General features: G+C 43.7%; 1 protein-coding gene across 6 annotated transcripts in view; it reads right to left on the bottom strand.

Annotated features, from left to right (window-relative positions):
- Positions 1-21,305, bottom strand: part of flnb (filamin B) — a 169,771-nt gene that overhangs the window by 52,178 nt on the left and 96,288 nt on the right. For all 6 annotated transcript variants that reach the window (XM_004914170.4, XM_031901250.1, XM_031901251.1 and 3 more), the window contains exons 11-18: positions 20,561-20,697; positions 12,811-13,004; positions 10,469-10,582; positions 10,126-10,269; positions 7,456-7,579; positions 6,027-6,187; positions 5,843-5,933; positions 4,960-5,129 (exon numbers count right to left, since the gene is read on the bottom strand). In XM_004914170.4, the coding sequence (XP_004914227.1) occupies positions 4,960-5,129; positions 5,843-5,933; positions 6,027-6,187; positions 7,456-7,579; positions 10,126-10,269; positions 10,469-10,582; positions 12,811-13,004; positions 20,561-20,697 (1,135 nt within the window). The remainder of the gene's footprint in view (positions 1-4,959; positions 5,130-5,842; positions 5,934-6,026; positions 6,188-7,455; positions 7,580-10,125; positions 10,270-10,468; positions 10,583-12,810; positions 13,005-20,560; positions 20,698-21,305) is intronic.

The following is a 21,305-nucleotide window of genomic DNA, read 5'->3' as shown; positions in this document are numbered from 1 at the left end:
GTTGGTGGTAAATCTGACATCCCATAACTTAGACCCTTAATGCAGGGATCCCCAACCTTTTAAACCCATGAGCCACATTTAAATGGAAAAAGTGTTGGGGAACAACACAAGCATAAAAAAAGTTCCGGGTGCCAAATAAGAGCTATGATTGGTTATTTGGAGCCCCTCTGTGGACTGGCAGCCTATAGAAGGTTTTTTTAGGCATTACACTAGGTTTTTATGCAACTTAAACTTGCCTTCAAGCCACAAATTCAAAAATAAGCACCTGCTTTGAGGCCACTGGGAGCAACATTCAAGGGGTTGGGCAGCAATATGTTGCTCTCAAGCCACTGGTTGGGGATCACTGCCTTAATGGAATATTATTTGCTACAGAGAAAACATCTCCATCCTTTTTCTTTTAAAAACTGGAAGGACAAACTAAAAAGGGCAGATTTGGCCCCATATACAGACTGAAGTTCTGCCAGGTTGGTTAAAAAAAAGAGCTGGCAGCAAATTCTATAAGTGCCATAGTTCAAACCACAACCAACTATTAGTTATTTCTATGGCTTTCAAGATGCTGCTGAACTACGACAATAGTTTGAATATATCTGCAGGTCCAGACTGAGATTCAAAATATGCCCCGGCATTCCAAATACACAGAGGCCCAATAAATAGTGACTGTCTACGGCAGTGATCCCCAACCAGTGGCTCGGGGGCAACATGTTGCTCCCCAACCCCTTGGATGTTGCTCTCAGTGCCTCCAAACCAGGGAGTTATTTTTGAATTCCTGACTTGGGGGCAAGTTTTGGTTAAATAAAAACAAGATTTCCTACCAAATAAAGCCCTCTGTAAGCTGATAGGGTGCATAGAGGCCCCTAATAGCCAATCACAGCCCTTATTTGGCACCTCCATGAACTTTTATGGTGCTTGTGTTGCTCTCCAAGTCTTTTTACATTTGACTGTGGCTCACAAGCAAGGAAGTTTGGGGACCCCTGGTCTGTGGCATTTTACAGCAGCCCCTCTGGCATTAGCCAAAATCTACAGATTGCCAGTCTGAGTTTGCCCATAATTACTTCAACATAATCCTTATCTGCACTAAGTATCTGATCATACATCAGGTCATGAAAATGACACTGGGAATTGAACCAGTGAAATGAAACCAGACCAAGTGAGCTGCCCCTTTAAAGAACCCCAAGTGAAGCATTATTAGGGATAATTTCTATGAGTGGAACCTATTATTTGGTATATCTAGTACTAGATATACCATGACCTGGATGAGTGAAAATCTTCATAGACCTATTATTTGGTATTTTTGCCATCTCCATGTGGCCATGACAATTCTTCCAAAGTCTGGTCCTTTTTCTTTTTTTTTTATAAACAATGACTTCTTTGCAGGAACTGAAAGCTGAGAAGCCACAAAGGGCCCGTATGGCAGCGATATCACGAGCCACACGTGCACCACATCTGGGAGGGGTAATTATCCCAAACTTCCCCACAAATAAGAACCGGCTGTTGTACATTTACAGAGTCTGATAAGTCTACAAAGTCCAACAAACGGTTCAGATTAGGTACAAATCAGAGCCTTGTTCGTACACACCAAACCAACAGAAAATGGCAAAAACTCCAAGATTTTGTTGAACATCCGAAAAAAGCCAAGACATTCGGGGGCCGCACACAAATTGGACGCAGACAAGCGCATTTCTGGAAGACGTTTACAAATCGTTGCCACTGCGATTACTCATGGAGCTTGTTTTGCACTGTTTGGCCGGGGTTTGATTCTAAACGGATCTCGCTCGCTGCCAAAGTGCTACGATGCTCATGGCTGAACAAAGTACGTTCCCTCCTTGCCAAATCCGTTTTTCATTTGTCTTTATCCAGAACAGGGAGTGCATCACGTTACACAAGAGCTGGCACCTTATAAATTAGCCGTGAATATAAACATTCCCTGTGTGGCATTTCTGATGAGGAATTTCAGATTCGGTACAAGTTACCACTTTGCATCTAAACTAGAGAAGCAACTGAAGGGAAATGTTAGTCAGGCAATCATGACTGCGTTGACAAACATTGGGTCTGCGGCATTTCAATAAAGAACTAGCAACCCTCATAAGTAAGGCTAGGAACGAATGTAAGGGTTTACAGTATCTTCCTGTTCAGGCTATGAGCAAACTTAGGGGGCTGTTCCTGCTGAATTGTGCTTAGTACAGGGGAATCCCTATGTGCCATAGTTTTATGGTATCTCTCTGTACAGGCTATGGGCAAACTTAGGGGGCTGTTCCTGCTGAATTGTGCTTAGTACAGGGGAATCCCTATGCTGCCATAGTTTTATGGTATCTCTCTGTACAGGCTATGAGCAAACTTAGGGGGCTGTTCCTGCTGAATTGTGCTTAGTACAGGGGAATCCCTATGTGCCATAGTTTTATGGTATCTCTCTGTACAGGCTATGAGCAAACTTAGGGGGCTGTTCCTGCTGAATTGTGCTTAGTACAGGGGAATCCCTATGTGCCATAGTTTTATGGTATCTCTCTGTACAGGCTATGAGCAAACTTAGGGGGCTGTTCCTGCTGAATTGTGCTTAGTACAGGGGAATCCCTATGCTGCCATAGTCTTATGGCATCTCTCTGTACAGGCTATGAGCAAACTTAGGGGGCTGTTCCTGCTGAATTGTGCTTAGTACAGGGGAATCCCTATGCTGCCAAAGTTTTATGGTATCTCTCTGTATAGGCTATGAGCAAACTTAGGGGGCTGTTCCTGCTGAATTGTGCTTAGTACAGGGGAATCCCTATGTGCCATAGTTTTATGGTATCTCTCTGTACAGGCTATGGGCAAACTTAGGGGGCTGTTCCTGCTGAATTGTGCTTAGTACAGGGGAATCCCTATGTTGTTATATTCATTTGGTCTCTCACTGTAAAGGAATGAGCAAAAAAAATGGGTCTTTTTCTTCTGAAATTTTGCTTAGTACAAGGGAACATCTGTGCTGTTACAATTAATTAAGAAAATACGGTTGTGTTACCGACTCTGCAATAAACTTTTCCTGCCACCATATTGCCATACTATACATGCTTTTCCCACATGCTTCCTGTTACAAGTTCTCATCTGCAGGACACCACTATACGCTCCGTTTGGCTCATGTTTGCCCTCTGTAAGGGAAAAAAAATCCCTTCCTGGCTCTGGAACACCAATCGGAGAAGTACCTAGATTAACACTATAATAAGACTAATAATCCCAGTCATTATCTTTGTATTTTCTCACTTGCTGGAATAATGCATCAGCCCAAAGCTGCAATCCTGAAATCCAGCTGCAAAACTGTTCTTCTCTTTCTGCATCATTTGAAATCCTGGCAGGGGAGGAGGGACTAAAACACTGATGTTACAAATTGTAACAACTTCCCCACAGTTTACAGACAGCATGCAGGAACTACATAACCCAAAATGCACTGCACTGGGATGTTCCTTTCCTTATTGACATGACGTGTGCAGCAGGGGATTATGGGATTGGGAGGATGCAGGCTGAGGATAGTCGACTACTTTTATTTGAGTCACAAAGTAGTCAGCCAGATCAGCAGGGGAACAGGGGGTGGGTCTTAGGGAACAGGGGTGTGGCTTAGGGAACATGGGGCGGGGCTTATGGAACTGTTCCAAACCAGATTATTATTAAACATCATGAAAAGGCTCCATATTTTTTTAATAGATGTATATTGTAAAATTGCTTGAAAGTTGTTTTTGGGTGGAGTTCCCCTTAATTAACCAGCCCCTGTGGTTGAGCAATAGCTTTCCTTCAACACATAACCCAGTTTATTGTGATTATAACAAGGCGAATGTCACCTTTATAAATATCAGCGCCCCATAACTGTCAATATGGCTGACAATAAGATTCTTGCGTTATTGTTTCTGCCGTTACTAAGGGTTTAGCTGATTGGTACCACATTTACCTCCCAGGGTACCTTGATATTTACATTAATACGGGTGCTGATCCTAAGTGATTCCTTTGAACATTACTGGTAGCAAAAGCAAACAGAGCAACACAGGCCGTTTCTATGTTCCCAGAGCAGGAGGAATCCGGACTGTCACTGAAGCAGAGAGCCGGGTTACTATTGTATGCGTTACGCACCATTTCCACTTATCAACAAACTCAATAAAATGTCCCCCATTCTACATGATACGGTGAAGGAAAGAAGGAAGGAAGCAGAATACAACGAAACCAAATTAATTAGAATTAACAGCAACAGAAAAAAACTTCAAAGGGGGAAGTAAAACTTTAAAGCGGGTCTGTCGATCTGGTTTCTGATATTTTGGTGCTTTCAGTGATCCTACTTGGGCACTATCCTTCAGGTATGCCCGTTTCCTCCCAACCTCCCAAAAAATCTTTAAAATGCAAAGGATTCATGTTTGGCCCGGATCCTAAAATAGTGGATTTGGTGCCTCCCTAAAAGACACTCGTTCCACTTAAAGGTGGCCATACACCTTAAGATCCGCTCATTTGGTGAGGTCACCAAGCGAGCGGATCTTCTCCCGATATTCAGGGTCGGACTGGGGATTGAAGGACCCACCGGGGCTGCCGCCCCAGGGGCCCTGTAGGTGCCCCTGCGTTAGCTAACTTCCCCCACCCGCCCCCACCCCCCGAGCGCATGTAAATTTAACGCGTCAGGGGAGGAGTGGTCGGGCAGGGGTAATGCCGGCAAGGGTGCAGACATTAGACTGAGCTAAGGTCTGGCAATGGCTCCATCCTGCGGGTTTGGAGGAATTCAATCGCAATTGCATAAGACGCAACTCCTTCTTATGACCACAAATACGGTGGCACATTGGTACTTTGCACTTGAATTTGTAAACAACCCCAAGAGTCCTATAGTCACATTTACAGCACTGTGCCCGATTTTACAGGAAAAATAAAAGTGTAAGGTTGAAGCAAAGAAAACGACCAATGGTCTGGTTGTTGGATAATGTTTGGAATGAAAAGCTGCCAGTTGCTAATTTCTTCAGGTACCTGCTGTACGGGAGTGTATCGGACGGTGTGTGAGTAATCGTAGTTGTCTATGATCTCAAAGTCTTTCACTGCATCCCCTGGGGCAGGTCCAGTAAAGGAAACATCAACCGGCGCCTTCCCTGCGCCTTTGGTATAGACGGTAAAGTGTGAGGGTTTCCCGTTTTCAACACCTGAAAGAAAATAAAGGTTATAAATGGTTGAACCAGCCACATTATACAGTTCTCCGCCAATCAGGCCTGGACTGGGATTCAAAATAGTCCCTGGCATTTCAAGTACACAGAGGCCCAAACAGCCCCCCAGCAGCCAGAACTCACAGATTGCCAGTCCGGGCCCGCCGCCAAATGATAACACAACTGCCAGGGTGGCTAGTCTGCCTACAGATGCCCAAACAAGTGGGAAGTTATATAAATATAGCTAGTATGGTAAGTACAAAGTAGCTTTGCTGTTCCTATAATTTAAATAATGTTATTATTAAAAGCAAAACTAGTCATGGTTTTGTTTCCCCTTTATTTCCCTCCCCTGGAATCAGCATTGTTAGCCCAGAAAAAGAAGATATTTTGAGCAAAAAAAGTCTCTTCCTTTGCCGCAGAGCATCTGAGCCCCAGACTTACACAGAATACGTTTATTTTAAAGGGGAAGAAGAATCTGGATAAATACCCTCTCCTCATACCGAGGTACCAATTCATTTGCACTGTTTAGTATGAAAAAAAGCTTCAAGCTGGATTTTTTTTAAAACTAAAAAGGCAGAATTAATTTCCATCAAAACAACGATCTTTAATAAGAGATTGGACAACAAGAGACTGAAGTAGCTCAATGAAAAGGAACTGCTGCTATTTTTATACAGAGAAAAGAACAATCTCTATATTGTGCAGGGCAAACCTACCAGATTTACTCAGTCCTGGCCCCTCGGCCCTCACTTTGCTGGCATCGTGCGAGGGATCGACTTTGATTCTAAAGGGACTTTCAGGAATTTCCTTAAAAATAAAAAATTAATTGTCATAAAATCCAATTTTAAAGTAAAACAGTATTAACCAACTGGATGATTTGCCCAATATGTTACGACTTACTTCTCCGGCGAAGAGCACTTTAATGGTATAACGCCCGGCAGCCGGTGGCATATATTTCACGGTAAAGGTGTCGTTAGCGTTGGGAATAATATCAAAGTCAATATCTTCCTCCTCATCGCTGATCACGCGCGCGTCACATTTAATCCCGACGCTCACATCACCTGAGGAACGCACAAGGTTTGCTTTAATAGAAATGTATGAACGAATAGAGCGCTGCAGTTCCGCTACTTGTTCGCGGCCTAATGAGGTTCCATTCTGATAGGCGTCTAACCGAACGTTTAAAAATAATTGTGCAAAAGACAGTGGCGTAACCTGGAAACAGTGTTAGTATCACTTCTATAGAATCAGGGGACACCCTGTAACAGGAATAAGGGTGAAGACACACAGAGCTACTAGTAGCAGCTGCTGAAACAGACAATGCTGATCATTTACTGATAATTGGCTCTACGTGTGTTTAGCAGAGGCAATTCTCAGTATTGGGGTTCCAGCCAATGGGGTACCAGCCATTCAGCTATAACTCCAAGAAAATATAGTGAAGCAAATAAGTCTTCACCCCCAAGTCTTGCTCTGAGTTTCAAGTTGGGCTTCCAGGAGTATCTAGAACAGACATTCTGCCCAAATATCTCTCTACAGTACTGGGCCTTTAGAATGGACCTGCCCAGCCAAGGCTCTGTGTCCCCTAGGAGGCCAACCCTACATATTGGGATCCACTGCTTTAAATGGGTGGTTCAGCTTTAAGTTAACATTTAGTATGATATAGAATGCCCTTAGCACCTTTTGCAACTGGTCTTGATTTTTTTTTTTTTTATAGTTTATGGATTGTTTGCCTTCCTCTTCTTTCCAGCTTTCAAATGGGGGTCACTGACCCCGGCAGACAAAACCTATTGCTCTGTGAAGCTGCAGTTTTATTGTTATTGTTACTTTTTATTCCTTATCTTTCTATTTAGTCCCTCGCCTATTCAAATTCAAGTCTCTCATTCAAACAACTGCCTGGTTGCTAAGGTAAACAAAAGTGGGGAGTTGCTGAACGAAAAGCTAAATATCAAAACTCAAACGTTGTCCAATACAGAGCGATGGAACATAAACTGAATGTAACCATTCCCACCTTTTTGGTAAATATTAAGCCAATGAATACAATCTCCTTTGGGCCAAAGTCAGGAAATTAATTGTTTCCCCCAATTCTCAGGCAGAGAGCTCTCACCCCAGCAACTCCCTGTACCTGCGAAACACTTGCGTTTCCAACTCCTACAGGTATTTGATCTATCTGCCAACGGAACCTCCCAGTGCAGAAACTGCCTTCCATCTACTGTGCAAAACCATTTCCGTTGCTGAAGGCAAAAAACGTTGTTTCCTAATTTTTTAAGTAAACGCGAGCTCGTAACTCTCATAAACTCTCATAAAACGCGGAGCAGCAGCGCGAGAATCTTACCTTCTCCTGCCTCGGTGCAGTCAACTGTAAAGTGAGTCGGCTCATTTGCTTTCAAACCAGTTTTCTCCACACCGGGGCCAAAAACCTTAACCAAATGTGGGTGGCTGCCTTGTCCAATATTGACCTACAGTAGAGCATGAAGGAAAGCTAATTATAGAGCGCCGGGGCCAAACGAGCAATAAAACCTACGCGCGGCCAATCAGATGTATTTCTTCTGGCAGTGGGAATCCTTACTGCGCTCAAATGGAGATTATCTGTGTTTAACAGCTCAAAGCCACATAAATGTATAACCTAAAAATGTCATTCATTCGCTGCAATTGCCAATGTATTAGTCAGTGAGTAAATATTACATAATATAAATCATACACACAGCACAAAGACTTCCTTTTTGACAGAAGAATTAAAAAAACTAACTTGTTATATAATTTCGGAAACCAATTACAGTATTTAGAGGGCCCTATTATGTGAAAAAACATTGTAACAGTAAAACTTGCCTGATGTGTAAATCAGTACATGGATTTGTTCCTGTGCTGCCATTTATGCAAGTAACCGGCTGCCATGTCAGGTTCTGGTGCTTCTCAGCCGGATAAAAACCACAGAGAATTTACCCCTGTCTGTCATGAGCCTACATGGTCACAGAACCCCTCAGTGACTGCTAATATCCTTATCATTTACAGTAGGGGGTACATTATCCCTTATAATACATGAGTGATACTCAGAGTTCCCTGTATAACTCAGCCTGCAGCCTTGTGCCTTTATATGGGGGGCACAGAACCCCTCAGTGACTGCTAATATCCTTATCATTTACAGTAGGGGGTACATTATCCCTTATAATACATGAGTGATACTCAGAGTTCCCTGTATAACTCAGCCTGCAGCCTTGTGCCTTTATATGGGGGGCACAGAACCCCTCAGTGACTGCTAATATCCTTATCATTTACAGTAGGGGGGTACAGTATCCCTTATAATACATGAGTGATACTCAGAGTTCCCTGTATAACTCAGCCTGCAGCCTTGTGCCTTTATATGGGGGGCACAGAACCCCTCAGTGACTGCTAATATCCTTATCATTTACAGTAGGGGGTACAGTATCCCTTATAATACATGAGTGATACTCAGAGTTCCCTGTATAACTCAGCCTGCAGCCTTGTGCCTTTATATGGGCACAGAACCCCTCAGTGACTGCTAATATCCTTATCATTTACAGTAGGGGGTACATTATCCCTTATAATACATGAGTGATACTCAGAGTTCCCTGTATAACTCAGCCTGCAGCCTTGTGCCTTTATATGGGGGGCACAGAACCCCTCAGTGACTGCTAATATCCTTATCATTTACAGTAGGGGGTACATTATCCCTTATAATACATGAGTGATACTCAGAGTTCCCTGTATAACTCAGCCTGCAGCCTTGTGCCTTTATATGGGCACAGAACCCCTCAGTGACAGCTAATATCCTTATCATTTACAGTAGGGGGTACATTATCCCTTATAATACATGAGTGATACTCAGAGTTCCCTGTATAACTCAGCCTGCAGCCTTGTGCCTTTATATGGGGGGCACAGAACCCCTCAGTGACTGCTAATATCCTTATCATTTACAGTAGGGGGTACATTATCCCTTATAATACATGAGTGATACTCAGAGTTCCCTGTATAACTCAGCCTGCAGCCTTGTGCCTTTATATGGGCACAGAACCCCTCAGTGACTGCTAATATCCTTATCATTTACAGTAGGGGGTACATTATCCCTTATAATACATGAGTGATACTCAGAGTTCCCTGTATAACTCAGCCTGCAGCCTTGTGCCTTTATATGGGCACAGAACCCCTCAGTGACTGCTAATATCCTTATCATTTACAGTAGGGGGTACATTATCCCTTATAATACATGAGTGATACTCAGAGTTCCCTGTATAACTCAGCCTGCAGCCTTGTGCCTTTATATGGGCACAGAACCCCTCAGTGACTGCTAATATCCATTTACAGTAGGGGGTATGTTATCCCTTAAAACGTGAATGAAACTCCTTAAGTCCAGGTCGGTGTTAAGCAATAAGTTATTTAGGTTAATAGGTTATTTAAAGCAATACTGACACATTCAAACGAGACTTAATTAACACTATGTAAACATGGGCTTATGTTTACACATTAAATGTCTTCTTTGTTTCTTTTATCTTCCTTCTCTAATTAACAACTAATTACACAGCTTTTTTACAATTGGTATGTACTAATTATTCTAATTAAATGTCTGTAATGATTGGTCTGTACAGCCACCCTGTGATTGGCTAAATATTCCATGTCTGTAAGATGTTATTCAGCCTATGATTAAGTGCCCAGATAGGCACAAAACGCGTAAGGCTTAGCATTTATATGTATTCTTCAATAAAATACTTGTGATTTTACTTTAAGCGATTGAGCTTCTATTCTACATTTCTGGATTTCCGGAGAGCCTGCCTAATTTCTTCAAAGTGTTTCCTATATGGCTCCCCCATGCTGAGGGTCTGGGGCATGAGCACCCGGACCACATCTATACAAGGATAAGCTTTCTCTCTAATTCCAATGGCTCAGATCTATATATCTTTTTACATTCAAACGAATGACATCGCTTAAATGGTACCAGTAACAAGTGGGGTAAGTTAAAGACTAGTATAAGTAGTAAACATATAATTACCCTAAATGGACTGTTAGGCACGCTGACTCCGCCCCACGTGACAGCCACTGTGTGTTTGATTGGCTTGGCAGGTGTGTATGAGCAGGCGTAGGTACCATCTGGCTTCTCTTTGGTCATGATATCTACTGGATTCCCTTCCACATCCTGAAAAGTGCAAAGAGAATTCCTGAGAAACACAGAATTTATCTTCTGATTCACGGCCCAGGGATTAATATGCTCTGGCCGCCCCACTGTGTTAAAGGGCCGGTATACAGAGCGGGCATGGGTTTATACACGGACACATGCTTTGTATGGCTCGCATCCTGAGAAAAACAATAACACTAATGCAGGACTTGGACTTTACCTGGGAATAGATCTTTAATGCTGCTTTTCCAGCATCCGTTGGATCTACAGCAAACTCAGCAGGGGTACTAACAATGCAGCCAGTTTTCTCCAGCCCTGGGCCATAAGCTTTCACCTGAAACAGAAAAATCAGAGATTCGTTTAATGAATAATTTGTGCAGTTTTTCTTTCATTCTGACAAGAATATTGAGGGGTTTCTGCTCTGCACCCCCAGTGTTTGTAGCTTTGCATCAGGAAATCTCTCCAATCATGGAGCTAAGAGAATTGGCAATAGGGCCATTTGCTTTCAAGGCAAGAATGATTACTTCATAGATCTAGCTGGGGCTGCTGGGAAATGTAGGCCCGCATGGAATATAGTCAGAGCAGTGAGCAGATGTGGGCCCGACACAGGCCGCCATGCCTACACCGGCACACACCAGCCATTCCCCCGCCACTTCATACACATTGCAGTATTTTACTGCCCTGAAAAGTCCATAAATCATAAGCGAAAGCTGTAAAAATGTTCCAGTGCCAAAATCTCTGGCAACTTTCCCTTCCCACTCAGCATTGTCAGATACACAATTAGACACCCAGCAGTGTGAGATACACACTTATACACCCAGCAGTGTGAGATACACAATTATACACCCAGCAGTATGAGATACACAATCATACACCCAGCAGTGTGAGATACACACTTATACACCCAGCAGTGTGAGATACACAATCATACACCCAGCAGTGTGAGATACACACTTATACACCCAGCAGTGTGAGATACACAATCATACACCCAGCAGTGTGAGATACACAATCATACACACAGCAGTGTGAGATACACACTTATACACCCAGCAGTGTGAGATACACAATCATACACCCAGCAGTGTGAGATACACAATTATACACCCAGCAGTATGAGATACACAATCATACATCCAGCAGTGTGAGATACACACTTATACACCCAGCAGTGTGAGATACACAATCATACACCCAGCAGTGTGAGATACACAATCATACACCCAGCAGTGTGAGATACACAATCATACACCCAGCAGTGTGAGATACACACTTATACACCCAGCAGTGTGAGATACACAATCATACACCCAGCAGTGTGAGATACACAATCATACACCCAGCAGTGTGAGATACACAATCATACACCCAGCAGTGTGAGATACACAATTATACACCCAGCAGTGTGAGATACACAATCATACACCCAGCAGTGTGAGATACACAATCATACACCCAGCAGTGTGAGATACACAATCATACACCCAGCAGTGTGAGATACACAATCATACACCCAGCAGTGTGAGATACACAATCATACACACAGCAGTGTGAGATACACACTTATACACCCAGCAGTGTGAGATACACAATCATACACCCAGCAGTGTGAGATACACAATCATACACCCAGCAGTGTGAGATACACAATCATACACCCAGCAGTGTGAGATACACAATCATACACCCAGCAGTGTGAGATACACAATCATACACCCAGCAGTGTGAGATACACAATCATACACCCAGCAGTGTGAGATACACAATCATACACCCAGCAGTGTGAGATACACAATCATACACACAGCAATGTGAGATACACACTTATACACCCAGCAGTGTGAGATACACAATCATACACCCAGCAGTGTGAGATACACAATCATACACACAGCAGTGTGAGATACACAATCATACACCCAGCAGTGTGAGATACACAATCATACACACAGCAGTGTGAGATACACACTTATACACCCAGCAGTGTGAGATACACAATTATACACCCAGCAGTGTGAGATACACACTTATACACCCAGCAGTGTGAGATACACAATCATACACCCAGCAGTATGAGATACACAATCATACACCCAGCAGTGTGAGATACACAATTATACACCCAGCAGTATGAGATACACAATCATACAACCAGCAGTGTGAGATACACAATCATACAACCAGCAGTGTGAGATACACAATCATACACCCAGCAGTGTGAGATACACAATCATACACCCAGCAGTGTGAGATACACAATTATACACCCAGCAGTGTGAGATACACAATTATACACACCCAGCAGTATGAGAGTTTTGTCACAGTTTTCCATATTCATTTGCAATAGAAAAAGGTCTGTGGCTATGAAGGGGTTAAAGGGGAAATTTAACAGGATTTGGCCTATTTTCTGTATTTTTTTTCATTGATAAAAGGTGCCATACAGTGTGTAGGTCAGAGTCCTACGATTAGAAAAATGCAGCCATGATTGTTGCTCTGTGCAGTGATGCCCACTGATTGCGGAGGTTAGATATACGCATTTCTGTATATAAGCAGGGGGCTTGCCTTATCAGGATCTATGTCTCCGGACGCGGGCTGGATCAAGGCCATGTACGGGCTATTCTGAATGTCCTCATCGTCACACATGATGTGAATGGCATATTCCCCCGGCTCCTTTGGCCAGTATCTGACGTCACATGACCCATCGCCTTGGTCTTCGCATTCGATTTTGGCTTGAGAGGGACCTTCTATGGCAAAACCTACATTTTGGGAAAAATAAAGCATCATTAGAAGGTTATAGCCCACCCAAAGCTACAAGAGCCTGCATACTGCAGCTGCTAACTGTATAAAGGGCAAGTGCACCCCAAGCCTGCATTCCTTATCCAGGTTATAAAAACAAAGGCATGTACATATAACCAGCGTATGATACAGGAGCTAGCACTCTAAATATCAGCTGTAACATGATCGTTCAGAAGATGCTGAATAAAATCTGGAACCACCAGTAAGCATATACTATAGTACAGGAGATAACATATAAATAAAATCTGTAATCACTACTAAAAATACAATACATGAGATAGTAATGTGAAAGAAATATGTAACCCCCAGTAAGAATATAGTACAGGAGATAGTAATATGAATGAAATCTGTATTCACTACTAAAAATACAATACATGAGATAGTAATGTGAAAGAAATCTGTAACCCCCAGTAAGCATATAGTACAGGAGATAGTAATATGAATGAAATCTGTATTCACTACTACAAATACAGTACATGAGATAGTAATGTGAAAGAAATCTGTAACCCCCAGTAAGCATATAGTACAGGAGATGGTAATATGAATGAAATCTGTATTCACTATTACAAATACTACATGAGATAGTAACCCCCAGTAAGCATACAGCACAAGAGATGAAACCCTGAATATCAGCTGGAACCCCCAGTAAGCATACAGCACAAGAGATGGAACCCTGAATATCAGCTATAACCCCCAGTAAGCATACAGCACAAGAGATGGAACCCTGAATATCAGCTGTAACCCCCAGTAAGCATACAGCACAAGAGATGGAACCCTGAATATCAGCTATAACCCCCAGTAAGCATACAGCACAAGAGATGGAACCCTGAATATCAGCTGTAACCCCCAGTAAGCATACAGCACAAGAGATGGAACCCTGACTATCAGCTGTAACCCCCAGTAAGCATACAGCACAAGAGATGGAACCCTGAATATCAGCTGTAACCCCCAGTAAGCATACAGCACAAGAGATGGAACCCTGACTATCAGCTGTAACCCCCAGTAAGCATACAGCACAAGAGATGGAACCCTGAATATCAGCTGGAACCCCCAGTAAGCATACAGCACAAGAGATGAAACCCTGAATATCAGCTGTAACCCCCAGTAAGCATACAGCACAAGAGATGGAACCCTGAATATCAGCTGTAACCCCCAGTAAGCATACAGCACAAGAGATGGAACCCTGAATATCAGCTGGAACCCCCAGTAAGCATACAGCACAAGAGATGGAACCCTGAATATCAGCTGGAACCCCCAGTAAGCATACAGCACAAGAGATGGAACCCTGAATATCAGCTGGAACCCCCAGTAAGCATACAGCACAAGAGATGGAACCCTGAATATCAGCTGGAACCCCCCAGTAAGCATACAGCACAAGAGATGGAACCCTGAATATCAGCTGGAACCCCCAGTAAGCATACAGCACAAGAGATGAAACCCTGAATATCAGCTGTAACCCCCAGTAAGCATACAGCACAAGAGATGGAACCCTGAATATCAGCTGTAACCCCCAGTAAGCATACAGCACAAGAGATGGTAGCGTGAATACCAGCTGTAACCCCCAGTAAGCATACAGCACAAGAGATGGAACCCTGAATATCAGCTGTAACCCCCAGTAAGCATACAGCACAAGAGATGGTAGCGTGAATACCAGCTGTAACCCCCAGTAAGCATACAGCACAAGAGATGGAACCCTGAATATCAGCTGTAACCCCCAGTAAGCATACAGCACAAGAGATGGAACCCTGACTATCAGCTGTAACCCCCAGTAAGCATACAGCACAAGAGATGGAACCCTGACTATCAGCTGTAACCCCCAGTAAGCATACAGCACAAGAGATGGAACCCTGACTATCAGCTGTAACCCCCAGTAAGCATACAGCACAAGAGATGGAACCCTGACTATCAGCTGTAACCCCCAGTAAGCATACAGCACAAGAGATGGAACCCTGAATATCAGCTGGAACCCCCAGTAAGCATACAGCACAAGAGATGAAACCCTGAATATCAGCTGTAACCCCCAGTAAGCATACAGCACAAGAGATGGAACCCTGAATATCAGCTGTAACCCCCAGTAAGCATACAGCACAAGAGATGGAACCCTGAATATCAGCTGGAACCCCCAGTAAGCATACAGCACAAGAGATGGAACCCTGAATATCAGCTGTAACCCCCAGTAAGCATACAGCACAAGAGATGGAACCCTGAATATCAGCTGGAACCCCCAGTAAGCATACAGCACAAGAGATGGTAGCGTGTATATCAGCTGTAACCCCCAGTAAGCATACAGCACAAGAGATGGAACCCTGAATATCAGCTGGAACCCCCAGTAAGCATACAGCACAAGAGATGGAACCCTGAATATCAGCTGGAACCCCCAGTAAGCATACAGCACAAGAGATGGAACCCTGAATATCAGCTGGAACCCCCAGTAAGCATACAGCACAAGAGATGGAACCCTGAATATCAGCTGGAACCCCCAGTAAGCATACAGCACAAGAGATGAAACCCTGAATATCAGCTGTAACCCCCAGTAAGCATACAGCACAAGAGATGGAACCCTGAATATCAGCTGTAACCCCCAGTAAGCATACAGCACAAGAGATGGTAGCGTGAATACCAGCTGTAACCCCCAGTAAGCATACAGCACAAGAGATGGAACCCTGAATATCAGCTGTAACCCCCAGTAAGCATACAGCACAAGAGATGGTAGCGTGAATACCAGCTGTAACCCCCAGTAAGCATACAGCACAAGAGATGGAACCCTGAATATCAGCTGTAACCCCCAGTAAGCATACAGCACAAGAGATGGAACCCTGACTATCAGCTGTAACCCCCAGTAAGCATACAGCACAAGAGATGGAACCCTGACTATCAGCTGTAACCCCCAGTAAGCATACAGCACAAGAGATGGAACCCTGACTATCAGCTGTAACCCCCAGTAAGCATACAGCACAAGAGATGGAACCCTGACTATCAGCTGTAACCCCCAGTAAGCATACAGCACAAGAGATGGAACCCTGAATATCAGCTGGAACCCCCAGTAAGCATACAGCACAAGAGATGAAACCCTGAATATCAGCTGTAACCCCCAGTAAGCATACAGCACAAGAGATGGAACCCTGAATATCAGCTGTAACCCCCAGTAAGCATACAGCACAAGAGATGGAACCCTGAATATCAGCTGGAACCCCCAGTAAGCATACAGCACAAGAGATGGAACCCTGAATATCAGCTGTAACCCCCAGTAAGCATACAGCACAAGAGATGGAACCCTGAATATCAGCTGGAACCCCCAGTAAGCATACAGCACAAGAGATGGTAGCGTGTATATCAGCTGTAACCCCCAGGGCGCATCAAGTATAGAGTGACAGCTCTCCATTCCATAACATCTCGTAGCCAAAACAGTCTGAGAATATTAATTCTCTGGCCAATAAATAACGCAAGAGACAGCCATGACAGTTCATGGACAGATCAGGCTGTGGGTTATAGTTGCCCAGATACATCTAGGGTTAGGTGCCCCATTGTGGATTTTTATTTTTCATTCCCAGAAGCGGCAGACAAAGTCCTGCAAGACTATGCCGAGATTTCTTTTTCCCCCCTCTTTTCTTAACAAACGACCTCAGTGCGGCTACGATTACCAGTATGCCTGGCGTCTATATATAGAGACAGGGGCAACCGCAGAATGAAATCACTCAGCCGTACCTCTGGCACACACAGGGCAAGGGGAAAAACAGAGAAAACACACAGTGCAAGGTTATTCCGAACATATGTATTCCTACGTACACATCTCAATGGGCTATTGTGAACCAGAATGGGGGGGGGGGGGCCCAGTTTCCGATGAAATAAACCGCTTGCAAAATCAATCCTGACACAGTCGCTTCAAGTGAATTAGATTGGACGGATTGTTTAGAGCTTTCATCTAGGAACTGGGACGCTGGCTACCGGGACAGAACTGCGCTCCACTGTGCTGGCACCACATCAACCGCCAAAACTCGTAAAAGTCAGAATACTGCGAGCATTTATTTATTTGGATTTTTTTTTCTTACTCGCTTTGGAGTATTTGGTTCTAGTAAAAGGCAGCGTGTGTTTCATTCCGTACGGCCGGCTATAAAAACACAATAGCACTTCTGTCTGTCTGGCCAGTAGCCCTTCCCTTCTGTAAATAAACACATTCATGCCCCTCAGTGTTGCCACTGTCAGCCATTGCGCAAACATTGTGCTGTAAACATAACGGCTACCGGCTAGTGAACAAATTAGCTCCAAATGTTCTCTAAAATGTTCTGTTGGCCAAAATAAGAGATGCCATTAAAGGGAGGGTTCACCTCTATATTACTTTTTAGTTTTAGTGTCCTATTTCTAGCAACTTTGCAACTGGTCTTCATTATTATTTATTTTTTAATAGGTTTTATTAAATAATTTGTCTTCCTCCTCATTAACTCTGGCAGCTAAAAACCTACTGCTCTGTAAGGCTATAATTGTATCGTTGTTATTTTTTTATTGTTTATCTTTGCTATTCATATTCTAGTCTTTAATTTAAACCACTGCCTGGTTGCTAGGGTAAATAAGACCCTAGCAAACAAATAGCTGCTGAACAAAAAGCTAAATAACAAAAAAAAAAAAAAATCAAGATCAATTGCTAAATGTCTCGCCCCAAGGGGCCACTGTCATGGCCCCCACACCCCCCCAGGGGACCCTGTCACTGGGCAAATCCCCCTCCCTTTTAATAGATTTTATTAAATGATTTGCCTTCCTCTTCATTACCCCTGGCAGCTAAAAATCTACTGCTCTGTAAGACTATAATTGTATCGTTATTGTTATTTTTTTATTGTTTATCTTTCCTATTCATATTCTAGTCTTTAATTTAAACCACTGCCTGGTTGCTAGGGTAAATAAGACCCTAGCAGCCAAATAGCTGCTGAAATACCAAACTGGAGAGCTGCTGAAAAAAAAGCCAAATTGCTAAAAAAAAAAATGTCTCTGCCTCAGGGGCTACTGCCATGGCCCCCAAAACCCTGCCCCCGGGCCAACCCCCCTCCCAGTACGTATACATTATATATATCTTCTTCAGTGCAATCAGGGGAGGGGTATCAGTAGGGGAGCGCTGTGAGAATACACCTGAATTTATTAACCAGGCGCCAAAGGAGCAATTTAGAGAGCTGAGCTGCTGAGTGAGGCCACAGGGAATAACAGACAGCAACCCAAATTCCAGCGCTCTACCTCAGAGAAGGGACTGTGGCTTGCAAGTTTGGGTCACCATAGGTCACCAACTACAGGGGCTCATTTGCAAAGTCTATAGGGCAAATTCACTTACCCAAATACAGTGAGCAAAGTGCAATTTTGCAATGTGGCCAGTTCTAAGCAACTTTTCAATTGGTCTTCCTTATTTGTTTTTCATAGTTTTTTAATTATTTTCCTTCTTCTTTTAACTATTTGCAGCTTTCAAATGGGGGTCACTGACCCTAAAAGCCAAAACCTATTGCTCTGTGAGGCTCCAGTTTTATTGTTATTGTTACTTTTTATAACTTATCTTTCTATTCAGCCCCTCTCCTATTCATATATCAGTCTTTCACTCAAAGCCCAACCTGGTTGCTAAGGTAATTTGGATCTTAGCAACCAAATACCTGCTCCAAGCTGGAGAGCTGAAAAACTGAATCAACAACAAATAATAAAAAATGAAGACCAAACTGTCTCAGAATATTGCCCTCTACATCATACTACAAGTTAACTCAAAGGTGAACAACCCCCTTAAGACCTTTTTTGCTACAGACACTGGAGACCAGGCAGAACCATGGCCAACCTGGAGCAGGAGAGCAGCACTGTGCCCACAAAGACTTGCTATTTAACCTGTAAGCAATATGCCCCATTACCCAGCATCCACCATGTAATACAGTCTTTACTCTGGGGGGCAGATGAGTCAGTTATCGCTTTTCCTTTTTCTCTTCACCTCCTGTATCGGTTATTGATTGCTTTATATGTTACTCCTTGTAGAGTGTAAGCTCTTTTGGGCAGGGCTCTCTTCCCCTCCTGTATCTGTTACTGATTGCTTTATATGTTACTCCTTGTAGAGTGTAAGCTCTTTTGGGCAGGGCTCTCTTCCCCTCCTGTATCGGTTATTGATTGCTTTATATGTTACTCCTTGTAGAGTGTAAGCTCTTTTGGGCAGGGCTCTCTTCCCCTCCTGTATCGGTTACTGATTGCTTTATATGTTACTCCTTGTAGAGTGTAAGCTCTTTTGGGCAGGGCTCCCTTCCCCTCCTGTATCGGTTATTGATTGCTTTATATGTTACTCCTTGTAGAGTGTAAGCTCTTTTGGGCAGGGCTCTCTTCCCCTCCTGTATCGGTTATTGATTGCTTTATATGTTACTCCTTGTAGAGTGTAAGCTCTTTTGGGCAGGGCTCTCTTCCCCTCCTGTATCGGTTACTGATTGCTTTATATGTTTCTCCTTGTAGAGTGTAAGCTCTTTTGGGCAGGGCTCTCTTCCCCTCCTGTATCGGTTACTGATTGCTTTATATGTTACTCCTTGTAGAGTGTAAGCTCTTTTGGGCAGGGCTCCCTTCCCCTCCTGTATCGGTTATTGATTGCTTTATATGTTACTCTGTATGTCCAATGTATGAAACCCACTTATTGTACAGCGCTGCGGGATATGTTGGCGCTTTATAAATAAATGTTAATAATAATAATAATAAATAGTATACAGGGGCTGCAGGCCACTCAACTCCCTATATAAGGTATATGAAGTCTGCCCACCCAGTTGGGAAATCAGGGCTTTTCCGCCTAAAACCTGACCCACTTGCATGTGTTCCGTGGGCGCCGACCTGTTGCAGACGCTGCCCAGACTAGCGGTGGTCCTGAGACCTGTGAAGAGATGAAGGTGTGTGTCTGTGTACTCAGTGGTGCGCGTGCTGTAAATTCCTCACGATTTGCACCCAAAATAGAAATTCCAACTAACAATGCAAATATCATCATGGGGCAGAAACAGCCGCAGAAATTCCTAAGGTGAAGAACAAGCGAGCGCGACGGAGACAGAAAGAAGACGACTCTGTGTTTTCAATGTCATTTCACCAATAAGCGGTTTTCCTTGCAGCGGCCTAACAAAAACATTTATTCTCAGATCTCTGTCAGGCTAAGAAGAGAAGAGCCCCATTCATTGCCCGAATTCCCCAGCACAATGGGCCATTGAGAGCGCAGTTATTTCAAGCATGTTCCGCCATTTAGCCAAGCTCCCCCCACTCCTGTGACTGAGAATGGCCAATCTTGTACGACGCAAGCACAACGGGCTGACAGAACCCATGTACCACATTCTGCCCCACCCCGTGGCATTTGGAATGAGCCTGTCTGCTGCACCTGGCCCATTTCTGTGGTTTCCATTATTGGGCGGAAGGAAACATTCAAGGCCAAATTTAACACAGAAGAGTGAATACGATAGACATGGGGCCCTTACTGCTCTATAGTGTTACCATTATATGACACCATAGCAACCCGACAGTATTTTAAAATGTAGGCACAACTTACCTAAGGAGCCAACCTCGGAGCCAACAGATTCCACCACAAAGTCTGCAGCCTTTCCAGCCATTCCACTATACAGTCCAGGACCCCAAGCGCGTACCTTTTGGGGCCCAGCTTCCAGAGCCACCTGGACCTCAAATGGACTGAAAGAAATAAGACCCTCATTAACATGCAGGCATTGGTTAGACTATTAGTGAGAGCCACATTGTTTAATTATATCTTAATTAAAAAATTAAAAAACAATGATATTGTAATATAAATTGATGGGAAGCTTTCCAGAATGTACTACAAAATGAACATATTTGGAATTTCCTGCATGCCGATAGGCTAGAGAGAATGTCGCGCACACCGTTTTTTTTCCCCACTCGCGGTACTGCAAGCTGTCAGTGGGATGCTGGGTAGTTTGACAGCTGCTTGAGGGCCACTTGTTTGACATCCCTGCGGAGGTATTTACTAAAAATAACAAACAAGTTTTACACAATGTAATAATTAACAAAGGCAGTTCCTGTGCAAAACCGAGGCCCCCAATTCCCTTTCTGCCCTACAACCAGCCTTCATGGTTTTCAAATTATTTTTGGCTGTTGCCTCAAGGGGCGAATTCTCAGCCTTTAGAAAAACACAGGCCAAGGTTCAGTCCCTACACTGGTCTCAGCCTGCCACCGTGCCGGCCGGCAACATTGTGTTGTCCCGAGTGTATTCACACACGTTCCTCTCAAATTCTAGATATCCGTTGCGTGTTCCTACACCCAGG

The sequence above is a fragment of the Xenopus tropicalis genome, chromosome 4 (assembly GCF_000004195.4).
Source record: "Xenopus tropicalis strain Nigerian chromosome 4, UCB_Xtro_10.0, whole genome shotgun sequence".
In the NCBI taxonomy this organism is placed as follows: domain Eukaryota; kingdom Metazoa; phylum Chordata; class Amphibia; order Anura; family Pipidae; genus Xenopus; species Xenopus tropicalis.
This window is presented reverse-complemented; position numbering and strand designations above follow the sequence as displayed.